The 27,247-nt window shown below is 39.1% G+C and overlaps 5 protein-coding genes across 6 annotated transcripts in view; 4 read left to right on the top strand and 1 right to left on the bottom strand.

Moving 5' to 3' along the window:
• dzank1 (double zinc ribbon and ankyrin repeat domains 1) overlaps nucleotides 1-27,247 on the bottom strand; it is a 232,988-nt gene that overhangs the window by 23,127 nt on the left and 182,614 nt on the right. The window lies entirely within an intron of this gene.
• Nucleotides 392-3,733, top strand: dnal4b (dynein, axonemal, light chain 4b). The gene is made up of 4 exons (XM_082139924.1): nucleotides 392-513; nucleotides 974-1,056; nucleotides 2,899-2,982; nucleotides 3,070-3,733. Exons 2-4 carry the CDS (start codon nucleotides 985-987, stop codon nucleotides 3,232-3,234), a joined length of 321 nt encoding a protein of 106 aa, XP_081996050.1. The 5' UTR covers nucleotides 392-513; nucleotides 974-984; the 3' UTR covers nucleotides 3,235-3,733.
• fam20cl (family with sequence similarity 20 member C, like) lies at nucleotides 7,838-16,452 on the top strand. The gene is made up of 10 exons (XM_082139855.1): nucleotides 7,838-8,796; nucleotides 9,755-9,930; nucleotides 10,577-10,655; nucleotides 11,293-11,385; nucleotides 14,144-14,259; nucleotides 14,344-14,524; nucleotides 14,843-14,952; nucleotides 15,133-15,214; nucleotides 15,317-15,376; nucleotides 15,459-16,452. Exons 1-10 carry the CDS (start codon nucleotides 8,420-8,422, stop codon nucleotides 15,706-15,708), a joined length of 1,524 nt encoding a protein of 507 aa, XP_081995981.1. The 5' UTR covers nucleotides 7,838-8,419; the 3' UTR covers nucleotides 15,709-16,452.
• Nucleotides 21,976-27,247, top strand: part of LOC309476700 (sialoadhesin-like) — a 45,200-nt gene continuing 39,928 nt past the window's right edge. Inside the window, exon 1 of one of the 2 annotated variants that reach the window (XM_082139857.1) lies at nucleotides 21,976-22,433. The gene's annotated coding sequence lies outside the window, so the exon portion shown is untranslated. The remainder of the gene's footprint in view (nucleotides 22,434-27,247) is intronic. The other variant, XM_082139859.1, reaches the window with a different exon arrangement.
• Nucleotides 22,392-26,944, top strand: LOC309476712 (uncharacterized protein). Its single transcript, XM_082139884.1, has 9 exons — nucleotides 22,392-22,437; nucleotides 22,624-22,692; nucleotides 23,165-23,506; nucleotides 23,580-23,810; nucleotides 25,146-25,472; nucleotides 26,120-26,329; nucleotides 26,415-26,505; nucleotides 26,603-26,654; nucleotides 26,742-26,944. Coding segments are annotated over exons 1-8 (1,311 nt in total). The 5' UTR covers nucleotides 22,392-22,436; the 3' UTR covers nucleotides 26,643-26,654; nucleotides 26,742-26,944.

Genomic DNA, 27,247 nt, shown 5'->3' with positions numbered 1-27,247 from the left:
CATTAACGCCACAAGAACAAGATGAACATTATTAACACAATTAGCTGCAATTAGCTCTGTATTTTCTTTAAAAAAAAAATAGCATAATGTATAGGCTATTAATCTTTACATTCCATATCATACACCCCAGTTTTCTTTCAAAATAATCTTTGCAAAATAATCTTGAGTAAATGCAATGATAATAAAACAAATTCAAAATTGTTTCTTTTTTCCCCCAAAACATTATTAACTGTATAAATCGTTTTTCAGATACGTCTTTAATGTGCATTTTCCATTCTTTGTCCCAATAGACATTACGAAATAAAGAAAATCTCACCAAATGACAAAATACAGGTGCATGACGTGTTCTTGAACTCCTTGACCGACACGCCAAAGGACCAATCAAGAGTAGCTTCTTTTTGCGAGAGGCGGGGCTACGCTCTCAGCTGACGCGCAGGAGTGGTTGCTATGGTGGATATGTCTCCTTAGCGACGTCGGTTTAAGCTCATATAACTTGAGTTTTCTTTCACTACGGTACGTAAATGTCTCTTCACACCTTCCGCGTTCGTTTATATGCAACGTTAAATGCTTAGTAATGGAAATAAAAGCTAGAGACCGAGCAAATCAAGTGAACTAACAATGCTAACGAGCTAGCAGGTTTCCTAATATTATACTGTTTGCTTTCCAAAGCAAAGCTAGCTTCATAAACATGCAGAACTATTAGTAACCACCTTAAAATATGCTTTTATATTACATTTATATTTATCAAAAAAGTACAATGCTATTAACGTTGTTTGGACAATGTACCATGGTAATATCATGTCATTAAACCCTTATAATAGAAATGTCATTGTATTCTTTGAAGTACGTTTGCTGTACTATAGTATATATCAAAATACCATGGTATTAATGATACCACAGTTTCCCATACTCATCTTAGATTTATTAGATATGATTTCTGGTATCTTACATCTGTTAATGTTTCCTCATCTAGAGCTTAACATCATGGCAGAGACAGTTGATGGCAAGAAGGACGAGGCAGACTATAAGAGACTACACAGCTTTCCTCTCATACGGGTAAAAACTGTTGCTTAAATGGATTTTAATTTTCCTGGATCTCATTATATTAGGTTCAAATTCTGGGTGTGATTTTTATGGTGCTTGTCAAATACATTTCGCCAAAAAATCACACTTTGGAAACCAACAAAAATCTGGTAAATTACCATTAACATTTAAAACTTCTCACACACTACAAAAAGAAAAAAAGGGAACACTTTACATACAATAAGGTCTCATTTGTTAACATTAGTTTGTATTAACTAACATAAACTAACAATGAGCAATACATTTGTTACTGTATTTATTCATCTTTTTTAATTTAGTTTAATACAAATCCAGCTGTTCATTGTTTGTTCATGTTAATTCACAGTGCACTAACTAATGTTAACAAATACGACTTTTGTATTTGTGTATTAGTAGGCTAAATGTTGAAATTAACATGAACTAAGATTAATAAATGCTGTATTTTTCATTCTTAGTTCATTTTAACTATAGATAACTAATGTTAACTTATGACACTTTATTGTGAAGTCTTTACAAAAAAATTAAAAATAAATAAACATGAGAACATTTGAAGTATAAATTCATTATACAAATATATTTTTTAACAAGTTATAAATATTATAAACTATAGAAGCTTCTTGCCGCCACAGAATAAAAAAAGGTAGGCTATTTCTCACAATTCCACCTTTTTTCCTCACAATTGCAATTTTTATATCGCACATCTCTTAATTTTTCTCTCTTTATAGCTCGCAATTGCAAAATAATATCTCGCGATTCTGAGAATTTTTTTAACAAAAAAAGCCAGAATGACCTTTTTAATTTTTCCGAATTTTCGCGAATTGTATGACATAAACTCGCAGTTGAGTGTTATAAAGTTTGAATTGCGAGATATAGAAAATTCTGTGAAAAAAAAAAAGTCTGAATTGTGAGGTAAAAAGTTGCAATTACCTTTTTTATTTCTGTCTGTCAAATGCATAAATGTAAATGTCAATTAGAGCTGCACAATTAATCGTTAAAAGATTACAATCTCGATTGAAACACACATGCGATCTTATTCCTAAATGACAACGATTCTCCTGTGTCTATTAAACCTTTGACAAAATCACACCAGAACATTCAGATCTGCGTTTGCGCCGCCGCTGACGCATAGAAAGCAGTTGCCAATGTATAGGTATTAAACAGCTTCACAGTCTTTTCAAAATCACAGTATCATTATTTCTGTGCTACAAATATTCATAATATCATAGAAGTACGTGGATAAAAGTTTATTGTTCAGATATGAACACTGATGTCTACGGTAGTGATTAAAACAGAGCAAATATTTACATGTTAAATAACGATTGTAGCGATTACATCGTTACACCAGTAGGTGGCGACAAGTGACTGTTAAAATTGTATTTGTCACTGAATCATTCACTCAAGAGATTCGTTCAAAAACGCTGATTCATCCAGTAAATTAAACATGTGAAGTATTTATGAGCGAGTCATTGAATAATTTATTCAAAACAAATTTTTTCAATTATTCATTCAAATTAATAAAACATTTTAAATAGACTGCAGCAATTAACATTTTGTCAGAACCTCTAGTAAATTATGTTATTTTGTTTAGTTGTCTGTTCAGAATCGTGATTTTCACTTTGTCCAGAATCATGCAGCTTTACTGTCAATAGTCAATAGTACCCTCAGACAGTATGTGAGAAACTGGCACAACAAAAAAAGGGTTTATTTTGTGTCTGCGCAGCTGCCTTTAACCATGAAATATGCGGGTCGAAACATCATAATCATAATATAAATTTCATCAAACCACCAAAAATCGATGTGGGTCAAATTGAGCCGCTACATGTATTTCCTCCACAGCACACAGATATGGCTGAGGAGATGCGGGTGGAAACCATGGAGCTCTGCGTAACGGCGTGCGAGAAGTTTGCCTCTAATAATGAGGTTAGCTCACATTCCCATCTAGGAGAAGTAGTTGAGATATTAATAAGATCTCCTTTGTGATTCCTAACGTTATTTCCTTCTCAACAGAGCGCCGCTAAAATGATTAAGGAGTCGATGGATAAGAAGTTTGGGAACTCTTGGCATGTGGTGATTGGCGAGGGCTTTGGTTTCGAAATTACACACGAAGTGAAGAATCTTCTTTACATGTTCTTCGGTGGGAGTTTGGCGGTGTGCGTATGGAAGTGTTCCTAACTCAAAACACTGAATTACTCACTTTTCATGTGCTTTCTGACTTTATAAAGGATGTGCCACAAGTATGTATATGTTTCTTTATTGTTTGATTATATATCCTGTCCTGAACAGGGTGCATCATTTTGTACATTTTATTTTGAATGTAGCATTTTATGTTTTCCTCTTCATATTAACAGTTGGCTGGCAGGCCGTCTGTGGGTTTTACTGTCCATCTCTTCCACTCCTTTTCTCCATCTGTCTCCTTTCTGTCCGTCCTGTTGATCATTTCTATTCCTTCCATTTTTTTTCTGAATGGATAAAGTATTTTTATAAGACAAAATGCTATTTTTTAAATTAATATGTGAATACGTATGATCTGTTTTTAATATTTACGATATTTTATAAGAGTTGTAAATTTTGCACAACTGCAATGTGTTTTTGTTTTTATTAATGACTATTATGTCATTGTCTTGTGTAATAAAACCCCAATAGAATGAAACCCTTTTGTTCCTTTTTATCTTACACTCTTAAAAATAAAGTTACTTAAGGGAGGTTGTTTGCACCATATGCCATTAAAGAACTATTTTTGGTTCCTCAAAGAACCTTTCAATGAACAGTTGAAAAAAAAATAAAAAAATAATGCCTTTAACATTTGATAAAAATATCCCTTTTTCTTGTTATTAAGAAACGAACAAGCCAGCCCAGGTAACAGTAACAGCATTACATGCAAACATGCAAAAGTAACAGCATTACTATCCATGAAAAGTAACTAAGTAACTCAATTAGTTGCTTTTTTAGTGAGTAACGCAATGTGGTCGAAGTCTAAATCCGAATTCGGAAATGCACGGAAAATGAGTAATACATTCTACGCCCTAAAGGGACATGGTTAGTCTTGCTGTCGTAGTCGGTTACATACAGTACATCAGATTTCACTTCTCACTTGAAGATAGCGCATTCAAAAAGCAATTTCAATACCGCTCATATTGATCCCTGATACCCTCAAATTATGTACAAAATAGTTACCTATATAATTGTGAGAGAACGCAAAAGCATTGACATTTTTTTTTTTTGTCATCTCGTATCTTCCCCATCACCATGTCCCTTTAGGGGCTCCGATGCGCCATTACCTTTACGAACATAGTATTCATGCACAAACCTAATTGTAACATTAGCTTACATTTAAAAGTAACTATCCCCAACACTGCTTTTAAATGGTTGTCTGTGGAGAAAAATACCATGATCCTTTGGTCTAAACCACATCCTGTGTCAGGCAGTTGATTTATTTAGTTTAGCCTATATATGTATGCGTTGAGTGGATCTAAGTGGTTTTAAAGAGCATGGGTTCAAATGTTGAGTTGTTGAGGCTCATTTTATTGACACATTATTGCACAAGGGAGTGTAGAAATCTGGCTCAGAGCATCTGTTTACACACACACACACACACACACACTGACCTGCTGTCAGGTTACTGTGCCCTCCTTCCCATATACACACAGTAACCTTTCTTTGCTCACCTTTTTCATACCTACAGCAAAAGTACATCCACTTGTGCATCAGGTATTGCACATTATGCTTAAGTAATAATTTACCAAATGTTGTCATCATTTACATAAAAACAGATATTTAGCAGAATGTTCATGCTGCTCTTTTACTTTCAATGAAAGTGCACGGGCACAGTTGCTGTCAAGCTCCAAAAAAAAAAAGAAAAGAAAACGAGCCTCGTAATAAAAGTTGTTCAGAAGCTGTGCACTATATTTCGAGCACCGAAATCTCCTCTGCTGCAGCTTTCAAATCTTATTTGCATTCATGTAAATTCAAATAGGAATGAAACTGCATCACCGATGTACACTGCAAAAAAATTATTCATTGAATTTAATAAAAAAAATTAGCTACATTTAAATAAATGCATTAAGTTGAACTTAGTTGTGTGCAACCACTTACGATAATTTTTTTTAATTAAATTCAACGAATCATTTTTTCAGTGTAAAAAAGCAAAAATTCTACACCAAAACATGTTCATTTGTTAACTGTAACTGTGCAGTGTAAACTAAATGAACATTGCATATACATTTGCAAGTAAAGGCTATAAATTATTGAATAATATATGATGAAAAAATGTTGATAGCCAAAGATTGGTATATTAACATTATATCACGTAAATATACGGTTATGATTTGTTCAATTGCAGGCACCAATATCATCCCGTATACCGGAAAAAAAACATCATTAGGGTTTGTAAGAATTTTCACTTTTGTGTGAGCTTGAAATGGTGAGATGCACGTTCCTGCCTGGCATATTATCAAACCACAGTCAATCATTAAATGATATTTAAATTAAAATTTTGGTCTGCAGCACTTAATGAAAACAGCCTCCCACACTCTAAACAACTTTGCTTTAATCGTTTGGCCTTCTGGCGTCTCCCTTTTGATCAGCTTAATTTCAAAACTGTTCCTTAGCAACCCAGATAAAGACATAATAGACCATCCACTTATACAGGATGCTGAATGATAACTAATTATATACGGTGAGGAAAATAAAAGGTCCACTGTTGGAGCAATCATTAGAAAATGGAAGAAGCTAAACATGACTGTCAATCTCCCTCGGACTGGGGCTCCATGCAAGATCTCACCTCGTGGGGTCTCAATGATCCTAAGAAAGGTGAGAAATCAGCCCAGAACTACACGGGAGGAGCTGGTCAATGACCTGAAAAGAGCTGGGACCACCGTTTCCAAGGTTACTGTTGGTAATACACTAAGACGTCATGGTTTGAAATCATGCATGGCACGGAAGGTTCCCCTGCTTAAACCAGCACATGTCAAGGCCCGTCTTAAGTTTGCCAATGACCATTTGGATGATCCAGAGGAGTCATGGGAGAAAGTCATGTGGTCAGATGAGACCAAAATAGAACTTTTTGGTCATAATTCCACTAAACGTGTTTGGAGGAAGAAGAATGATGAGTACCATCCCAAGAACACCATCCCTACTGTGAAGCATGGGGGTGGTAGCATCATGCTTTGGGGGTGTTTTTCTGCACATGGGAGACAGGGCGACTGCACTGTATTAAGGAGAGGATGACCGGGGCCATGTATTGAGAGATTTTGGGGAACAACCTCCTTCCATCAGTTAGAGCATTGAAGATGGGTCGAGGATGGGTCTTCCAACATGACGATGACCCGAAGCACACAGCCAGGATAACCAAGGAGTGGCTCTGTAAGAAGCATATCAAGGTTCTGGCGTGGCCTAGCCAGTCTCCAGACCTAAACCCAATAGAGAATCTTTGGAGGAAGCTCAAACTCCGTGTTTCTCAGCGACAGCCCAGAAACCTGACTGATCTAGAGATGATCTGTGTGGAGGAGTGGGCCAAAATCCCTCCTGCAGTGTGTGCAAACCTGGTGAAAAACTACAGGAAACGTTGGACCTCTGTAATTGCAAACAAAGGCTACTGTTCCAAATATTAACATTGCTTTTCTCAGGTGTTCAAATACTTATTTGCAGCTGTATCATACAAATAAATAGTTTAAAAATGATACATTGTGATTTCTGGATTATTTTTTTATTTTATTATGTCTCTCACAGTGGACATGCACCTACGATAACAATTTCATACCCCTCCATGATTTCTAAGTGGGAGAACTTGCAAAATAGCAGGGTGTTCAAATACTTATTTTCCTCACTGTATGTGTACATGCACTTCTGTGTGTTTATCTATCTATATATGTATCATCATTGGCTAAGAGTAACGCCATACACTTCGCCTTTTGCTTTGTATCTGATTTCTGATTGCATGCCATGATGCAAGATTAGCAAACATGCAGATTTGATCACAAAAGCACCAGGCGGTGTGAGGTGTTCTCCGGGTTATTCATCTGCTGGGGCACGATTAGATGTGGATGTGGTGAATGTGGGCGCATGTGTGCTTGAGAGATGCACATCTGTCTCAGATTTACCATGGTGAGGAGGTCCCCCATCAGATATACAGGGTGAGATTATGAGACCCAAAAGAGCATTTGTGCACCTGTCCCACCTGATTCGGAATGGTCTAGTAGACTTTGGATTGTACTCTACATGGCAGTTAAAAATGATTTTAATGTGAAAGCATATAACAGGGAATACTGGGGAAAATAAGACTTCAATGAAGGAGCAACATTTCCTAATTTGTTTGTTCAGTCCAACCAAGGATTTTTTATTTATTTTTTGCCTGCTTTTTTTTATTATCAAGAATGCAAATTGTTTTATGTTTAAAAGATATAGAATAATACTAAATAAAATGTAAATATTTTATTATATTTTCACTTTTTAATTTTAATTTTAATATTATTGTTAAAATATTCATATTTTATTAATTTGATTTAGATTGATATTATAAAAATTATTTTCATTAATATGCATTAATAGCATTGACAACAGCTTTTTTAAATCAAATTTCAGTTTTTTTCTATCATGAACAAACATTTTTTTGTTTATAAAAATGTAAAAAACAAAATACTGAAAATAAAAAAATTATAAAACATTTTTTATACATTTATTTATTAATATATTATTAATATATATTTATAACATTTTATAATATTTTTAAAGTTTTATTTTATGGATAATTTGTTATTAAATTGTTTCTTGTATAATCTTGTCCTTGCCTTGCATAATAATAAATAATTCAGTATGAATGTCAGCTATTTTTGTTGTAAGTAAAATTTTTATTTAAGTGTAAGTTTTCATGGCCAAACCCCCAACATTTGGAATCACTGTAAAGCCTTTGTAAGATACTCCTGGACAAAAAATGCAGCACATATCGTATCGACAAAAAAAGTGAAAAAATGTGCTTGGTCGCAGGAGGCTAGAAGTCAACTTTGGTAAACAGTGGCACAGTTTACCCCACTCTCCCCTAACAGTCAATTCAGGTTCTTCTGAGTAGAGAACAGACTACAACTCTGACGTGTGCTAGACGTTGCAGGGAGGAAAGTAAACACATCCATTCAGATCAGCCTAACCTGGCACCTCTCCTCTGTAATGTTTGAGAGAAACAGGGAGTGCAAGGGAGCAAACAGGGGAATGAAGGTCTAAAGGACAAACTGAGCTTCCTTTTAGTCCAGGCGGCCGGAGACGAAAACACCTTAATCTGGAAGCCGGGTATGTTTTGCTCTATATTCTTTAATACGGACGACTGTAGAGTTGAAATTAATTACCTTTGGCATCTCATTTCAGTACAATGCGAGTATGCACACGTCGACGTTCACAGACATTGCGTATGTGGCTATTAATTGTCTTCCTGAGTCTGCATTTGCTTGTGGTTTCACTTGTCCTGTCCACATACCACACTACTTGTGAGCCCCGCTCACACCCTGACATCCAGACCTCCATCAGCTTCTTCAATCAGAATACATCTACTTTAACAAACACAATGGCTGCTGCAGGAAGTGACACCCTGGAGGTGGAAATAGACAGCGCAGCAGGTGACCTTGCCAAACTGGAGGCTCTGTACTCCCATCCGCTGTATCATATGCCAACCCCACCTGTGCCTGATGGTGATTGGTTGCTGAAAGTTCGAACAAAGAGAAAAGAGGAAGGGAGTAACATGCAGCAGTGGTGAGGACTTTATTACGTCATTTATTTTTGGCTACATGTGGCTTTGCTTGTTCTTCCAATCCTGGCTATATAGTAAACTTGTAAATCATAGTGATGATTCATTTGTGAGTGAATTTCGAGATCTTTTCAATGGCCCAGTTTACACCTGGTATTAAAATGCGTTTTGTTTGATCGGATCACAAGTAGACGAGGGAGACACATTCCCGTTTACACCTAGTGTTTTAATCTGTCTATTTTGTCCACTTTCGACCACTTCTGTCCTGATTTCTTCGAGGGGAGGGTCTATGGGTGGGTAAATGTATGTGCTTTTTCAGATCTTTTGAGCTAATGGACGAAATAAGCTAGAGCAATTTACATATGAACGCAAAAGGAGACGACAGAAAAACATACGGGGAGCAGCATCTTTCGTTTCTGCTCGGACAGACGCAAGACCACGCCGAACGCTGTGAGTGTGTGTTAGAAATCAGGAATGGTGAGAGAACATTGTGCTTGGTACGTTTTTCGTCTTCAAACCAAATTTGGGGTTTCAGCCATAAAGTTTAAATCCCATCTGGCTAAACTGTCTTTTGTGGCTGTTAGAACACATTCGACCACATGAGCGTTTACACTACGAAAGCAAACCGGTCGGATGCGTTTTCAACTACCTCTGGAAATGGTCGAAAGTGGACAAGCTCAAAACTTTTTAGACCCCGTTTACACCAGCATTTAGCGTTGTCCACTAATCCGATCGAACAAAACGCTTCTTAATACCAACTGTAAACAGGGCCAATGATTCAGCATAACTTGTTCACAAATCAGTCTGTGTCAAGATAATCACGACCGAAAAAAATCCTTTTTGTGTGATGCAGCATTCTGGCCTCTAGATGTCAGTATAAAGTTATTGGTGCATAATTACTTGGTGCACCTTTAATTATGATTGCTGTACAGTCAAAAACACACAAGTGATTCCCATTCTTAGGCTGAGTGCTAATGAGGACGGCTATGATCCTATCCTCTGGAACACCAGTGTTGAGACACATCCGCCTTGGCTCCGGTTTCACCTTGGTATATCTCGCTGGCAGATGTATCAGCACAAAGATCCCAACCTGTCAGCGCTGACTCAGCAACTGGCCTCCCACCGCATCGTCAGTGCAGGTAGGTGACCTTAAATTTTGCAAGGCAAGGCCTTTATGAGAAAGAAGGAGGGAGGAGGATTAGAGGTGTATAGACGTTTGCATCTTCCAGTAATGTAATAAGTAAGTAAATTGTGAGACAAAGTTTAAGGTATCCCATTGTGAGATTTAAAAAGCAGTTAAACTATGCAACCTTTAAAATTGATTTAACAGCATTTTGTTGATAAGAATGGAGTGTAGGTAGAATTGATCTTGGAGGACTCGATCTGCTACACTGCTGCTGGACATGAGCACATGATGTTTTCTGAGATGATGTTTTCTGCTGAAACATTCTAAAAATTACAGTGATTAGGAAGGTGAAGTAGGGAAAAAAAAGCTTTGTAGAAGATCTTGACAGGTGGTGCTGGGGAGGAGGAGGGCAAAATAAAATTCTCTTGGCTCAGTTCTGTACTGGACCAGGTTGAGACAAAAATGAATAAGATTGTGTATAGATAGGAAAGAGAGATGAATTGGTTGAACTTTGCATTTATGAAAAATTAAGTCAACTGTGAGACATGAAATTCTGAGAATTGAACATTATGTGAGAAATAAAGATGCAAATATGAAAAAATTAAGTTGTAATTGTGAAATATGAAGTCTCATTTACAGGTTTTTATGGTAATTTTCAGTGCAAAAATCAGGTGGGACACAGCTGAAGTTGGTGATGTCATTTCGTAATTATGGACAGGCACTCTTCAAACCCATTAAGTAAGACCCAAGCATGTGCCTCTTAGTATAACAAGTCATTATATTTGTCTATTTGTGTATGTATATATGAGTATAGTTTAAGTGACCACATCGATTAAACCACAGACTTTTAGACTTTTAAAAACTTAGGGGCTGTTTATACAGTACATAATGCGTTTTTGCATTGCACTACACTGCTTTTCCGTTGTTTTTTAACATAAACACGTGCTAGACAGACATTGTGCTTGTGTCTTTTGCAGCATCTCACGCATGACACAGTGATCTAAAAATGTAGCGCTCAGGTTAAAATAACTTGCAGTTTTTCAATTTGACTGCCCTGTGTCTCACATTTTTAAATGCAAAAATAGGTTCTGTGTGAACTGGCCCCAACCAGGATTTAAAAACATGAAACACAGGGCAGTGGAATGAAAAAAAGCCATAAGGTATAGAGACAATGAAAAAAAATAAAGAAATAGTTTTAGCTTGAACGGCACTTTTTTCGAATGCTGTGTCAAGTGCAACAGTCAAACACTGGAATTCAAAACTGTGCAATGGTTGTTCTAATGAACTATTGAACCACCCCTAAGACATTGTAAGAAAACAGTAAAGTAGCACAGATATGTTAATGTAATTCAAGATCATTCTCGTTCAACTGAAGACAGGAACGGCAGGAGGAGACCAATGTGAATCTGTATTATTTCTCTGACTTTGAGAGGCACAATGCTGAGATCGCAGCCTTCCATCTGGACAGGTAAGAGAGACTGTATACTACATGTACAGCCATATAATTCATTTGTAAGTGAATTGTTTTTATGAGTCAGTTCTTTTCAGTGAATCAGTCTGGTTCACAAATCACTCTGAATGATTAATTAGGTAATCTCAGGACCTCAATACATTGCAGATATGCTCACTGAATATAAACCCAACAGATCACTCAGATCATTAGGATCATATCAGCTAGAAATACCAAGGGTTCACTCTAAGCATGGTGAGTCTGCTTTTAGCTATTATGCCAGCCGCAGCTGGAACCAGCTTCCAGAAGAGATCAGATGTGCTCCTACAGTAGTCACATTCAAATCCAGACTCAAAACACTTCTGTTTAGCTATGCATTTACTGAATGAGCACTGTGCCGCTGTTCGTCCGACTGTACTGTACTGTATTTCATTTTATTTTTCTAAACTGTTTTAATTATTCTTGTTTCTTTTTATTATTTTAATTTCTTCTATGTAAAGCACTTTGAATTGCCATTGTGTATGAAATGTGCTATATAAATAAACTTGCCTTGCCTTGCCTAATCACTCTGAATCAAAATTATATATATAAAAAAATATTTTTCCAGTAATCAAAGCAAAGACGTCCAAAAGTTAATTATCTAAAATTGATCATGTAATATGCACTGTTTGGATGCATATAAAGTAATGCATCTAAAAATAACTAATTGCATTACTTAGTTCCCTATCAGTTAATCACGTTCAACGTAACGTTACGTCAGAAGTGAACTGACGAATTGGGATCTAGCCTGAGAGCCCAATCACCTTTGAGTGTAAACAAAACATTGGCAAGCGAGATTTGCATCACGAGCCTGTGGCGATGGGAACGAGGGTTACCATACATAACCGAGATGTTCCCCTTTGTCAGTCACTCTCTACGTACGTCAGAGATGCTGGCGAATTTGGGATATCTACCAACACGCCACTGCTTCTGTGCTTCAAGTGATCCGCTTGAGTCTCCTGGCCTGACAGCCGTGTTGGGCAGAAGTAGGAGCTCTAAGCAGAGAAGGTCAGTCATTGCTGTTCCGCAAGATCCACTCAGTGTGACTTATTGGATAACGGTGGGAAAGCATACCCTTGGAGAAGGGGAAGCTGCGGAAGCCACGTCCTACCCCGGAGGGAGGTAGTGTGGCGGTTACACATATGGACTAGCCGAGCAGGGTGGTGCAACATATGGCAGTCTCTGGGGTAGACGCAACGTCTGAGGAACTCAACAGAGTAGCCATTTCTGGGAACAGTACTTGAGCAAATAAATGCATGTATACGCCCAACTCCATACCGAGATAAGAGATCCTCTGCACAGGGGAGAGTTTGCTCTTGTCCCAGTTGACCCGAAAGCCCAACAGGCTGAGGTGACTGAGCACCATTTCCTTGTACAGTATGCACACAACTGATCTGGTGACTGAGCCAGAATCAGCCAGTCGTCGAGATAGTTGAGACTGCAAACGCCGCGTTCTCTGAATGGAACAATGGATGCCTCTGCGACCTTCGCAAAGACACGGATCGATAGGGACAGCCCGAAGGGTAGGACTTTGTACTGATATGCCCGTCCCTCGAACGCAAAGCGCAGGAACGGTCTGTGTCGAGGGAGAATCGAGACATGAAAGTATGAAAGTACTTCAGGTGGATCTCTGCAAACCAATTTCTGGGACGGATGCATTCGAAAATGCGTTTCTGCGTTAACATCTTGAACGGGAGCTTGTGCGGGGCCCGACTCAAGGTTCACAAGTCCAAGACCATGGCCATAACCCACTGCCTTTCTTGGGTACAATGAAGTAGGGGCTGTAGAACCCTGTCTTCATAACGGCTGGAGGGACCGGCTTGATCACGTCCTTCGCCAATAGGACAGATCTCTGCCCGCAAGACAGGGACATCGCTGCTCCAAACGGAGCTGAAGTGGATGCCCCTGAACTTGGGAGGGCGCCGGGTGAACTGAATCGCATAGCCGAGTCTGATGGTACAGATGAGCCAGCAAGACGGGCTGGGGGCGCTAGCCAGGCTCCCTGACACCATGCAAGCGGAATCATGGATGTACCTGGGGTGGAGCAGCGAGGTGAAACGGGAACTCGACTCAGGAGGCACTGAGGCGGCCCGAAGTGGGGTCTGAGTGTGCTGTGCAACACTACCTGGTTCCAGGGTGGGGCAGAGGGTATGTGGGAAGGCCTGGTGCAGTCCCTGAAACGCACATTGCTGCCCGCTGGCGATAGAGGGGGACAGGAGTGGCAAGGCATGGAAGCGTCGCTCACTGCCATCTGTGCCCTCTTGAGATCCAGAGATAGAGAAGCTGCTCTTACTGAGAATATGTGTACCGCTGACTGAATTTGATTAAACAAAAGATATTCCGCCCATCCCTCCACCAGGGAAGAGCAGCTGACTATTGACTCTCAGTCAATAAATGAGAAAACAACTTGTTACTTCTTTGAAAAAGGATTGGAAAAAGATATTTTGTTGTAAATTTAGAAGTAATGCGTTACTTTACTAGTTACTTAGATAGTTTTAGCAAGTTACATAATCAGATTCGTAGTTAAAGTAATCTGATTATGATTATGTAACTTGCATTAGTAATGTGATACCCCCACACTGGAAATGAGATCACGTGACAATAAAATTACAGCTATTTAAAACTGTTTACCTTTGAATATTTTCTGCTATTTTCCATAAAAAAATGTTTATTGTAGACATGATACTGCACATTCTGTATTAAATTCTGAACATAACTCTTTTTCTTTCACATTAAGGATACTGGGTTTCAGGAGGATGCCTCCAGTGGTTGGGAGGCTTATTAATATAATAAAAGAGATCAAAGATATCACCACTGACCATAGACTGGTCACAACATTTTTCACCTCCCCAGGTTCGTCCCACTTGACTCTTCTCCATCACTTCCTCTGAAGCATGGTGTATTTGTAAGACACCATCTGTCTTTCTCTTTCTGCAGTGGGGAATGTGTGTTTTTACGGCCAGTGTTCCTATTACTGCTCCACGGAGCATGCTATCTGTGGGCGTCCCGTCATGATTGAGGGGTCTTTGGCTGCTATGCTGCCAGATCTGTCGTTGGCACAGCGCCGCTCGTGGAAGAGCCCCTGGAAGCGGTCCTACAGCCGAAGCAATCTGGCTCTGTGGGTGGAGTGTGTGTTTGTGTTATTTAAAGGGATAGTTCACCCAAAAATAAAAACTTTGTCATCATTTACTCACCCTCAGGACATTCTAAATCTGTATGCTTCTTCTGTTGAACACAAAATAAGACATTTTGGAAATATTTGGTATTTGTTTTTCTTAATACAGTGAAAGCAAATGGGGTCCAAAGTTGTTTTCTGGACCCCATTGACTTCCAAAGTTTCTTTTTTATGTTTGTCTTTGTTGTGTTTTTGTACATTTTTAGTGTGATTCGCAAATGAGGAACCACAATAGCTAACCAAAGATTATTTCTGTAACAGGTGGGAGACAGACACCAACTACTGTGACTCAGTAAAAAAGTCTCCTCCCTACGACCGAGGCACTCGATTGGTGGATCTGATTGACATGAGCATTCTCGACTTTCTCATGAGTGAGTAATGGATCAGTTAAGATAACTCAAAACTATAGTTTTCTATGTATATCACAGAAATACCATGTTTTTGGACTCGAACCATGAAATTCTTTGAATTACCTTGCTTTCCTTTTTAAAATCTACTCTCTTTTTTAAAATCTTCATGTTTTCCTGATACTTTCCATCTACCATCTTCAGGTAACATGGATAGGCACCACTATGAAACATTTGAGAAGTTTGGCAATGACACATTTCTTATACACTTAGATAATGGAAGAGCGTGAGTATTCAAAATCAAGAGTCCAAGAGGTTTTCTGACGAAGTTTTGTTTTGCTCAGTTTGAACGGGCGTGATACTTCTGTGTGCAACTTATGTGTTGTAGGTTTGGACGTCACTCCAAAGATGAACCTTCTATTTTGGCTCCTCTTGTGCAGTGCTGCAGGTAGAGTGAACATACTGTAAGTAACAATTTAAAGGGGGTTGTGTTTTTTATCAGTTTCTTATTTCCTCGTTCTTTCCCTCAGGATCCGTCGTTCCACGTTGCTTCGTTTACGTCTGCTCTCTCTCCCGACGTATCGGTTGAGCGATGTCATGCGTGCATCTTTGTCTCAGGATCCCCTTGCAATAGTGGCACCCCTCCTTACTGAGCCACATCTTTTGGCTCTTGACCGACGCCTGGCAACAGTCATTCAAACCATCCAGGACTGTCTGGAGCAGCATCAACATCACAGTGATGTCATATATGATGACATCACTGATTACCCTGGGGCTTGATGTGATATTATTTAGATGTATGTTGAGTTGTATAACAAATCAATGACACATTATACGGTTGCAAATTAATGTTAAATAAAGGGGATTATAACCATCTGCGACCAGTTGCTTGTTGCATGACTTGAGACAAAATTGACTCAACTTTTTGGGAAGTGTAACGCCTAAAACTTGAAGCTATAAAACATGAAGATGCTCATGTAGTGGATAGTTAACTGTCGCTGGCTGCCCAATGTGAGAACTGATTTTCCTGCTAAGCTGAGATAAAACTCACCCTGCAATAAAGCAATAAAACAATAAAACACATCCTGGACAGAAGATCTCAAAGAAAGAGCACAGGACATTGTCTTGTCCAAACTTATCTCCTTGTTTATATCTGCATCCCCCCTCTCCCTCCTCAAGTCACTAAAAGTTCACTGAGATTGTCTATATATCACATATGTGATATATTTGGTATCTTGTGAATCTATTGTTTTTCATTTTCATGTTTGGTATCATTTTAAATGTCTCAGTGCGATTGGTAAAATGGTCTTAATTTCATTGCAGTCATTGGTATAATGAGAAAGATTGAGAACTCAGAAGAATCCTGTTCTGCTCTTTGGGTGATGTCTCTTCAAGATATCTCTCCTCTCCCCCGAAACCAGGTGCTACCCCCTGGGGTACATGAATTGACCCAAAACAACTCTAAAAAATATTGGTATAACCCTTTGTTCGGGTCTGGGTATATAATGGTAAGTGGCAGAGCAGTCTGTGGGGACCTGTAACTAGGGAAAAACCCCATTCAGTGCTGTTTCCAATGGGAAAACACTCACACACCACTGTGTGTCTCTGTTAGGAATGCATTGCTTACTTTTAGAGTCATCTTTGAGTAATTGATGTCATGTATTTATTATTTCTGATTTGGCTATTTCTGATTACTTGTGTAATTGGCATGATACATTTTTACCTGACAAATAAATGTTACATCTTGATTTATTCTGAAGTATTCTGAAATTATTATTTTAGTAGATTATGAGGAGGCTGGTGCTTCCGCAAATCTTAGTTAGGGTAGGTCAAACTAAAGGCGCATGTATGAACGGAGCAGTAGGCACGTCATCTGAAGACTTTATGATTTCTGTCTGTCACTGATTTAGCAAGGTGTATGGAAGTGGCTAAAATAAACTATACTTTTTTTGTTCGAGTGAGCAGTAGGCAACCGACTTAAAGGTCCCATGACATGCTACTTTTTGTAGGCTTTAATATAGTCATTAGTGGTGAAGGGTTACAAATTTAAGAATCTATTTCAGATATGCTTCCTTACATAACATCACAGTGAAGAATACTGATTTTAGCTTTTAAGGTTAAGATGTCAGCAAAGTTGCAATCTCTATTGTGTTTTAAATGAGTCAGATCACTGAGATTCTCACCTTTCGGAGCCCAGACATTGAATCGTTCACCTTTGTCTTTAATGGCTCTGGGATGGCCCTTGGAACCGGAGTTCCTGGCCAATATCAGCATTTGAATAGGTATGCTGATTAAATTGAGACTGCCGGTCTGGGGCGGTTCCTTAACCTGTATACTCATTTACATGCTTTGTTTGAATTTGTCTCCACCTTCAAAAGTCCCTCCTCCTAAAATGCCTATAAAGACACCATGTAAATGTATATACTTTAGATTATGTTGGACGAAACCGCAGCCGCGCTCAAATAAAGAAACTCTTCTGTTTGAACGTGATCCCAACTGTCTCCTGGTCTCTGCTTCGATAAAAGAAAACTTTACAACAGATGGTGCCGTGACCCGGATGGAGAAAAAGGAAACTGAATCTTGAAACTTCAAGCTCAAAGATCTCAACAAAGCCTGACTAAGTTCCAGACTGAATCTTCTGAATCCAGATTGAAAACTTCAAGCTCCAAAAAGATCTCAAAGACTGAATTTTTCCAGACGGAATCTTTCTCTACAAACTAAAGACTTGGTGAGTTTCACTCCATCTAAAGAACCTTTGCAGACCAGTACAAAATAGTTTTCCTCTGCGACGACAGAGAAGAAGTTAACAAACAGCTGCAGGGTTTTGTTAACTAAGTTATCCTCTAAAGTTGTCTTTTAGAGATGAAATTTATCCTTTGTTGTTCAGGCAGGGAAGTTTAACAGTTACATGTTAATATTGTGTGTATCCTCTTGCTAGAGAAGGCCTGTCCTTTGTAAGCTAGAGAAGATTAGAATCATGTGCTAATAAGATTGTACCCTCTGTTTGTAAGACAGTAGAGAGAAGTTTAGTGTTTGTTTGTGTGGTAACATAGAAATTCACAAAATGTTTAGGAAAAGTACTAGACTGATTCCCACAACTGAGAAAGCTGGACTAGCTACACCTTTAACAGATAGTGAATTCAAGTCTTTGTTATCAGAGCACATGGACTCCATCGTGACTGAGCCAGTCAGATTGAATTTAACAAAGAAATTTGGCATTGATCCAGAGAAAGTGTGGTCAATTGAAGATTGTAAGAAGGTACTAGGAGAAAGTATTCGCAAGAACAGTGTGAAAAGTTTTATCTGTTGTCACAGAGAATTTGGTTTAACCCTAGCTACAGAACAGTCTAAGCGCAACTCCGAACTAGAGAAACAGATCAAAGAGCTCCGTGCTAGAATATCTTCGTTGACTAAGAAAGTAAACCGCAACAAAGATGCAGAAAAAACTGATGTGGAAGAAGTTAGTCAGCCTGATAACAATTATCCTGACTTAAAAGCTTTCTTTGAAACAAATGTAGCCATCCAATCAGTAACTGATCAGCCTGTAGATTCAGTGCAGGTTTGTGGGGCTAGGAGAAGATCTCAGGGAACTAAAAGTGTTACTCCGAACTCTTCTGTTGTCCAAATACAAACGGTTGCCAAAACATCTTTAGGTCCTAAGGATATAGATAGACTCTCCCAGAGTTTACCCTCAGCACGCACAAATTTTTCTGAATTTAGAAGAGCATTGATCAGTAAAATGCATCTTTACGACATGTCGTTGCTGGAAGTCACACAGCTGATGTCACAAATTCTAACTGAATCTGAATTCAACAATTTTGAGTCTGCTGTTACTTCCGAACTGCAAAATGTCAGTAAAGGCGATTTAAGAGAAGGTGTTTTGAAAATCCTAAAGAATATCTTAGGACCCAAAATCGATTGGTCGAGAGTTACTAGCTGTGTACAAGAGAAAGAAGAAACTGTGAGTGAATATACTGAGAGGTTCTGTCAGGTAGCGGTAACGTACAGTGGAATAGTGGATGATTCCGAAAGTGTGTTAGCTGACAAAGGAGCTCTAATCCGAATTTGGGCAGATGGTCTTGTAGCTGAGTACAGAACAGCCTTGCCATTCCTAGATATTACGTGGGCTAAAAGAACTCTCAGAAGTAACCTAGAAAGTTTAGCTATTTGGGAAAGAGATTCGGATGTCAAAGAGAGAGTAAGAATTGCCGCAGTTTCTGTTAAGGTCAACTCAGAGAAGCCAAAGAAACGCAAAAGTCCTAGAGAAGCCAGTTGTTCTTACTGTGGCAAGCACGGACATTTTGGAAAAGAATGTGGAAAAAACAAAAATAACTTAAGACAAGTTAACAAGGTTAACCAGCTTCTGCTTAGCCTGCTTGATATTCTGAAGCAGCCCCTCCCCTCCTCGTTAAACTCGTGGGGCAACTTGATACGGTGTTAACCATTTAGGCTGTGATTGCTTAATCTCCCCAGTAACTTACAACAAAGATGAAAGACTTATTTTTGTTTAATAGAACAAAAGGAAAGTGACTGTCACAGTCTTTGTTTGGGGGACATTCAGAAAACTCACAGCCTTAAATGTTATACCACAGAAATATTCCAGTCAGACCCCCATGTTCTATATGATGTCTTTTAAGACTGATGTTTCACTGGAGAATGGGAAGTGCCAATTTTCTCACACACTGTACAGTTGTTTCCCCTACAGGGATAGGATAGGACACATGGACCAGTGAGGAGCCCAGGAAGAACTGGAAGCAACAGGCTTTCGGGGGCCAACCCTGTGGTGAAGATTCCCTTAGGCCTTTCCCAACTAGTCCATCCTCACCTCACTGTTCCTTTTAGGTGTCTCAAATCAATTAAGAAACAGGGAAAGAATGAAACGACCACAGTAGACCCTGAAAACGATAGAACCATAGTGTTTAAACTGCTACAACCCTAGTGTTTGAAGAAATACTGCTCTGTTTTCTGTTTTCTTTCTTCCTCTGTACAGATACCACTTGATGGCTGTTCCGAGATCCATATGCAACGACCGTCTCACCTGCATATGAAGCCACAACCTCAAGAAGACAACTAGACCAACTGCTGAACGAACTATCCCAAAAGAAATACACAACGCAGAGACTTCACGGACCCTAATTGCATGTTTTGTTTCTGTGTCAGCATGCAATTACAGATGAACAACACAGATCATGCTTGTGCCTGTAACTTTTTCAAGTTACAAGAATGGACTTTTAAGTGTCTAAATTTGTATTTTGTGAGAGTTTTTAAGAACTCTCAAAGAGGGGACTGAAGGGTTACAAATTTAAGAATCTATTTCAGATATGCTTCCTTACATAACATCACAGTGAAGAATACTGATTTTAGCTTTTAAGGTTAAGATGTCAGCAAAGTTGCAATCTCTATTGTGTTTTAAATGAGTCAGATCACTGAGATTCTCACCTTTCGGAGCCCAGACATTGAATCGTTCACCTTTGTCTTTAATGGCTCTGGGATGGCCCTTGGAACCGGAGTTCCTGGCCAATATCAGCATTTGAATAGGTATGCTGATTAAATTGAGACTGCCGGTCTGGGGCGGTTCCTTAACCTGTATACTCATTTACATGCTTTGTTTGAATTTGTCTCCACCTTCAAAAGTCCCTCCTCCTAAAATGCCTATAAAGACACCATGTAAATGTATATACTTTAGATTATGTTGGACGAAACCGCAGCCGCGCTCAAATAAAGAAACTCTTCTGTTTGAACGTGATCCCAACTGTCTCCTGGTCTCTGCTTCGATAAAAGAAAACTTTACAACAGTGGTCCCTAGTACTGTATCTGAAATCTCTTTCCAAAAATTCAGCCTCAGTGCAGAATTATAGCCACTACAAGCCAGTCCCAGAATGAGCTTCCTTCAGACAGGCCGTTTCGGTGTCTGTAGCTTTAAATACTAATAAGGAGGAGAAAGGCGGCGCAAGGTGGAGGGTGGGTGTGGCCTTGACCATCTTGCGCAACGGTACCGTGGCGTGCATGTTTACGTTGGATATAGCAATGGCACTAAGACACGCAGTCTTTCAAGCATTTCAGTTTGACCCAGAATCTGATCCAGATGGAGAAGCAACGGATGAAGAAGTTGCAACTCAGCGGCTCCAGCAGGACGTTTCCGAATGGTTAGTTTAAAATATTATGTCTGGATACGGTACTTTATTCGGATGGTTTACAGTTATTATCATGTAGCTAACGCTAACCTACTGTTGCCTTTTCACGAGAGATCTGTAACGTCTGTATTTCTTATTACAATTACATCAAGCTCTGCGATCTTGAAATGCGGATATCGCGCGCGCCATATAACCAACAGGAAAACGGTTATCCAAATAACAAAGACGTGTACAACACTCGCGTTAAAGTGTGTGTATTCACACACATAAACTGCATAGCTGCATAGCTAATGTTACAGCCACATTCTACGTGTAAAATCTAGGTAACCATAAACAGTAAAGCAACACACTTATATATCATTAGTTGACTTACTTGTCCGAGGTGTGTAGCTGAGCCAAAGAGAGTGATCCAGACTTTAGTTTCAGACGTTCAGCAAGCCCAGCTCTGTATTGACCCTTCGGTGTTCATTTGTACATCCAATTATTGAGCAATTGTTATGCTTCGCTCGCTCAAAAGCCATGATATCTCTCGTCTCGTGGACAAACTAAAATCGCGCGCGCGCTTTCCTACTTCCTAGCGCATTTTCTCATGGGCGGAAAATATTCTCTGGGCGGGCAAAGCAGAGACAGGGGAGGTAACATTTCCTCCTTATGACGTCATAAGGAGGAGATTCAAGATCAGCGCGTATGAGCCTCCATTTTCTCAAAGGCAGAGAAAGATAGCAAAAGCTCGATTTACACCGATTGAAATTTTTAGAAACTTGGGGACCATATACAGGCTAGGGGAACTCATATTAATGTTAAAAAACCTCAGAAAGTGAAAATTTCATGTCATGGGACCTTTAAGAGGTATTAGCAAACCCTGCATCCTCTATTTCAGAACTGACAAGTTTATGACTGTGAGATCCATGTAAACCCGGGGTGTGTGACTCTGTGCGGCATTGGGTCCATAATGAAAGAATAATTGAAAATATGGATACTCAGATTAATCAAAGATCTAAATTAAATCATAATCAATATTTATGATTATTTTCTAATAAGAAACACAATCTAAATTTGATTATCATGTGAAATTGGAGTCAGATTAAGCGTAGAGCTAAAGTAATATTGAAACTAAATTCTAATAAATTAAGTGAACTTCACTGGAGCGCTGAAAAGACAAACACACATTATCCCTTCGCCCACACCGTTGGATTTCCGTCATTGAACCAATGGGTGGTCTTTACACCATTAACAAGTGGGTAAAGAGGTTTTTTTTGCTTCAGAAAAAGGAAGGAAATAACATCATCTGTTTGCCTGGTCAACTTCAGACGTTGACAGCACTTTTGCAACAGCACACAACTTCTTCATAGCTGGAGAAATCTGCAACATGTAAGTATGTGAATCAATCATTTCAATTTGTTTTAAGAAAATTGTTAAATTGACATTTCCTTAACCATGTTCTAACTAACAAATACAATTCATGAAGGAGTTATTGAGATAAATTATTTGAAAGTATTGTGTGCCTCTCTCTCCATTTTTTTTTATTTTTTTTTTTACATTTTTATTCTGGACAAACAAGTGAATTATTTTCAAAGTTTAAGCATGGACTTCAGACTCACATCACTGATCCTACTTATACACATCTCGGGTAAGAATATTGTGTTAATGGATTGTACTGTATCAATGTCAAGTTAAGTCAAGTCAAGTATATTTGTATAGCGCTTTTCACAATACAGATTGTATCAAAGCAGCTTCACAGTATTAAATTAAAATAATACAACAAGGTTTGTTTCAAGTGGAATTTATTGATTGATAAAATTAAATTAAATATCCCCAAAATATCCCCAACTGAGCAAGCCAAAGGCAACAGTGGCAAGGAACCGAAAAACTCCATCAAGTGACCTAATGGTGTCCTAAAACTCCATCAGGTGACCTAATGGAGAAAAGAAAAAAACCTTGGGAGAACCCAGGCATAATGTCTTATCAAAATTAAAATATCAACATACTTTAGACATTTTAGACATGAAGGAGAGTTGCCTCACTGTCATATGATTTGTCATATGAGGATCTTTCCTTCATCAATACAATCTTTTTGGTCTAAGTGTTACCTTTTTCATCAGGTTCTCTAACATTAGACTGCCTCTCTGTGACCCGTAAAGATGTTTGTGCTCTGAGCGAAAACCCTGTGCAGCTGAGATGTTCTCATTCCAACATCAACATCACAACTGTGTTCTGGTTCAGCCGGAAACAGAGTACAAACTGGAGAAAGAATGATGAACCTGAAGATTTGACTTTAGACTCGGACTACTCAGGACGGGTGAAGCAGGAGTTCATAAACGACTATTCAACACTCACAATATCAGACCTGAGAGAGAGAGACTCTGGAGAATATCAGCTCATGTTCATCATGAAGGATGGAGTTAAACGTCTCAGCTCAGCCACCTTCAATCTAACAGTCACAGGTGAAACTGAGTCTCATTTGAGTTTTCATTTGTAATGGGATCAATTATTTTGTAATTCTTTATTTTAATTTAGACCTACAAGTGAGGATGAATCCTGCATCTACAGACCCGAACGATCAGAGAGTAGAACTGACCTGTGATTCTTCCTGTGATTTGACGTCCAGACCGCAGAATTACTTCTGGAAAAAAAATGGACAATATATAAATTTTAATTCCAGAAGTATTACTGTTCCACCCAACGAAGCTGATGGCAGTTACTCCTGTTTACTTACTGCAGATCTTAAGAGTTCCTCCTCTTCTGTGTGTGAGTGTGACACTTGATATGCTTATTAATAAGCATTCATATAATATCAGTTCATACATGAGTATGTGGATAAGTTTAAAGTTTTTTTCATATCAAGATGAATGTTCATTATGAAAATTCTTTGCAATTTTCTCATGCAATTTGTCTATTCAAATCAAAGTGTACATTTGAGACATGGGGTCAGGGTTCTGCCCTGACAGCCTTGTCTATGTTGTCTTTGTTTCATGTCTCTATGTTTGTGTTGTGTCATCACATGGCTTTGTCTTTGTGTTTGCCATGTGCTCTTCTTGTTTCCCGTTACCATGCTCCCTTGTTTAGTCCTTGTCTAGTCCTCGTTTGCTTGATTGTTTTCACCTGATCCTCATGTGCTGTTCCCTTTATATTGTGCCTCTTTCCCTCATGTGTTTGCTGGTTTGTTATCTGTGTGTGTGTTATTGCTCAGCATGTCAGTCAGTATTAGTGTTTCTGTCAGGTCTACCTTTGTATTTATTGTTGATGGATATTTTTTTTCAGTCTTTTCTTTGTTCCTGATTTTTAGTCAAGTCATAGTCTTTATTTTGCTCTAGTTCTCCCAAGCTTTATTTCATCTCTTGTTTTTGCTTTTGTTAACTAATCTTTTATTTATCTTCTCTTTAGCTTGCCTTCAAGGTTGCAGTCTTGTTTCATTTCTTTGTTTACTAGATCCAGTTATTAATTTATAACATTTAATTTTTCCTTTGCTGTAGCTCCAGTTATATTTATTATCGTTTTCTTGTGTTCTAGTTTTTGGCAGTTTTTATTTTGCTCTTGTTTTTGTTATCTCTTGAGTCTTGTCTTGTGTGTTGGTTCCTGTCTGCTCTCTGAGATTCCCCATCTGCTGGTTCCTTCTGCCTGACAGTTAGACTGGTTCAGGGTCTGTGTGCAGCAAGTATCAGATCTCTGCTTCATGGTTCCTTGCCCTGTCTTCACCACAACCATCTGCCTGGCCTGGTCACGTCCTCAGCAGTTCTTCGACCTGTTGTCCTCTGGAGTTGGTTCCATCAGTCACCCACAGCTGTACTTTTGTTGTTTCCTGTTGACCCTTCTGTTGACCCTTCTGTTTGGACTGTTTCTGCCTCACCCTCTCTTATACTGTCTTCTGTTAATAAATATCACCCTGCTCAGTCTGTGTCTCCCCTATTTGAACCCTGACACATGGGGTCTGTCCCAATACCCACACTTACAGACTTTGCACTTGACCCCTCATCTGTTTGTGTGACTTTTCCTGAATTTGTGACGAACATTCATCTTGGTGTGATCAAGCCTTAATAAAACCTTAATTATGACTTTCACAGCAGGATTCTGTGTCTCTTTCAGGTATTTCTAAGAGTGGCTGCTGGGATGTGTCTTTCTCCTCTAGAAGAGTGTGTGCTTTGATGGGCTCAACAGTAGATATTTACAGCACATACTCACATCCCTCTGGTTATACTGTAAGTAAAACATTCTGGCATTCCGGTCAGCCTGGTGACTTCAAGGATCTGCGTGAGGAGCATCAGTTCGCTGGTCGTGTGGAGTATGAGGGAAACACACTGAGAATCAAAGAGCTCAAGATGAACGACTCTGGAGAATATAGATTCAGGATCATCACTGACAGGACAGAAGGAACATACTCTGGATCACCTGGAGTCATTCTTACTGTTACAGGTAACTGATCATGAATGATTTGATCAACATTTTAATTAGAAGATTCACGGAAAATTTACTGCCATCAAGAATACTATATTCCATTTTATAAAGTTTTTGTTTTCCATGTCAGTCAAACTCAGTGTTAAGCCCAACTTGAAATACTTTAAAGGTGAACTAAGTAACTTTTTTTACCTTAACTGAACAGCTTCGGAGTCATTGGAACGGTTATATTACTTATTTCGGGTTGAATGGTGGTCGTTTCGCACCCCCCTGGTGCCCGTGAGCGGAAAATACGCACTTGCAACTTTGAGCCGGCGGGCCGCCGGCCGCTGCGTCAGAAAGTCTCGCGTGATATCAGGTCTCGCGATGTAAACAATTGCTTTACGGCCAAAAGAAATCTGCTAAAATGCTGTCATTATTGCGCTCCCTCACGCTGTCCGAACCCGAATGAAGAAGACGTTTTAAAGAACGTCCCATCTGCTTTGATGTCGTTGATCTATAGCCTCTGGTGTCTGAGAATCACCAACGAGTTTTTACGACAGTGTTGTCAAATATCTATTCCGAAGCTGTGGGGGGAGCTCTAGAGAGAAACCTGCGAGCAAAAAGCGAGAATACAGCGAAGAAGTCCCGAAGCTACTGAGTGCTGCTTTAACTCTGTTTTTCAGATACGCAGGTGATAAGCAGCCCAAACATTATATCAGAGGGACAAGAAGTGATATTAAGCTGTTCAACTAAATGCACTCTGAACAACAAACATACTTACATCTGGTACAAAAACGGACGGCAGGGAACGGATGGATTCACTAAAGCCAACAAGCTGTACCTGGACTCAGTCAGCAATGAAGAGCTTCAAGAGTATTCCTGTGCTGTAGAAGGTGACACATCTCTCATGATACATGTGCTTTAGTCTGAAATGATTGTTTCTCTGATAGTCATGATTCACTTCTTTGTGTTGTGAAGATCCAGTGGACAGCACAGCGTTCAGCCATTATACAGTCATTCTGCTGGTGTTTTTACCTCAGTTTCTCATTATAGCGGCTCTGTGGATGTGGTGAGTAAAACATCCAGTGAAATTCACAATTGCATGATGTACAGTGAATACAATTAAATTAATTCATATTATAAGAAAGTAAATTATGATTCAACAGGTTTTTCATCAGAATGCATCAAATCTCAACCAAACTGTAGACAAAAGTGAAGGTGAGAAATTAATAGAAAGTCTGCTATAAGACATGCAATGATAAACACTGTGAATGTATTTAATATCTTTCTACTTGTCTGTCTCAGAATCTGACGTTCCACATCTGTTCATCTGCTGTCTGTCCATCAGAGCTGGTGGAGTGATGTCATTGTGTTCCTCCCACTGATCTATATGTAATGACTGGATAGCTCATGATGTTCTAAACTGCCAGCAAGCAGTGAAGCCACCGGAAGTGTTCAAGCGGCCATCTTATGATTCCCTACCAGCAGAGGGCTCCAACGGCCGTTATACAGAGTGTAATGTTGCGTTCACACCGGACGCGAATAGCGCGTCAAATTCGCGCCTGCCGCGTCTAGTTTGACGCTTGACCACTTTGTGTTAATTCGCGTGTCAAGAGCGAAATTGACGCGCGTAAATTTTGCTTCAAACTTTTGTTTTTACGCGCGTCAATTTCGGCGTCAGAGGCGAAAGTTTCGAAACCCGTTGGCGGCCATCTTTTTTAGATGTTTATCGAGCATTAGCATTAGCATTAGCATTAATCGAGAGAGTCACCGCTCGTATATGCTCTGGAGAGCAGAAACAGCTGCGTAGG

Source organism: Leuciscus leuciscus (genome assembly GCF_965113295.1).
Source record: "Leuciscus leuciscus genome assembly, chromosome: 15".
In the NCBI taxonomy this organism is placed as follows: Eukaryota; Metazoa; Chordata; class Actinopteri; order Cypriniformes; family Leuciscidae; genus Leuciscus; species Leuciscus leuciscus.
Note: the sequence above shows the minus strand (reverse complement) of the source record. Positions and strands in the feature narration are given on the sequence as shown.

Excerpts from the sequence above, each read along its gene's own strand:
- dnal4b (XM_082139924.1), top strand. The coding sequence starts at position 985 with ATGGCAGAGACAGTTGATGGCAAGAAGGACGAGGCAGACTATAAGAGA. Across the intron at positions 1,057-2,898 it reads ACAGCTTTCCTCTCATACGG|CACACAGATATGGCTGAGGA; the intron begins GTAAAAACTGTT and ends TTTCCTCCACAG. Across the intron at positions 2,983-3,069 it reads AGTTTGCCTCTAATAATGAG|AGCGCCGCTAAAATGATTAA; the intron begins GTTAGCTCACAT and ends CCTTCTCAACAG.
- fam20cl (XM_082139855.1), top strand. The coding sequence starts at position 8,420 with ATGCGAGTATGCACACGTCGACGTTCACAGACATTGCGTATGTGGCTA. Across the intron at positions 14,953-15,132 it reads CATTCTCGACTTTCTCATGA|GTAACATGGATAGGCACCAC; the intron begins GTGAGTAATGGA and ends TACCATCTTCAG. Across the intron at positions 15,377-15,458 it reads CCTCTTGTGCAGTGCTGCAG|GATCCGTCGTTCCACGTTGC; the intron begins GTAGAGTGAACA and ends TCTTTCCCTCAG.
- LOC309476712 (XM_082139884.1), top strand. Across the intron at positions 23,507-23,579 it reads CTTCAATCTAACAGTCACAG|ACCTACAAGTGAGGATGAAT; the intron begins GTGAAACTGAGT and ends ATTTTAATTTAG. Across the intron at positions 26,330-26,414 it reads GTATTCCTGTGCTGTAGAAG|ATCCAGTGGACAGCACAGCG; the intron begins GTGACACATCTC and ends TGTGTTGTGAAG.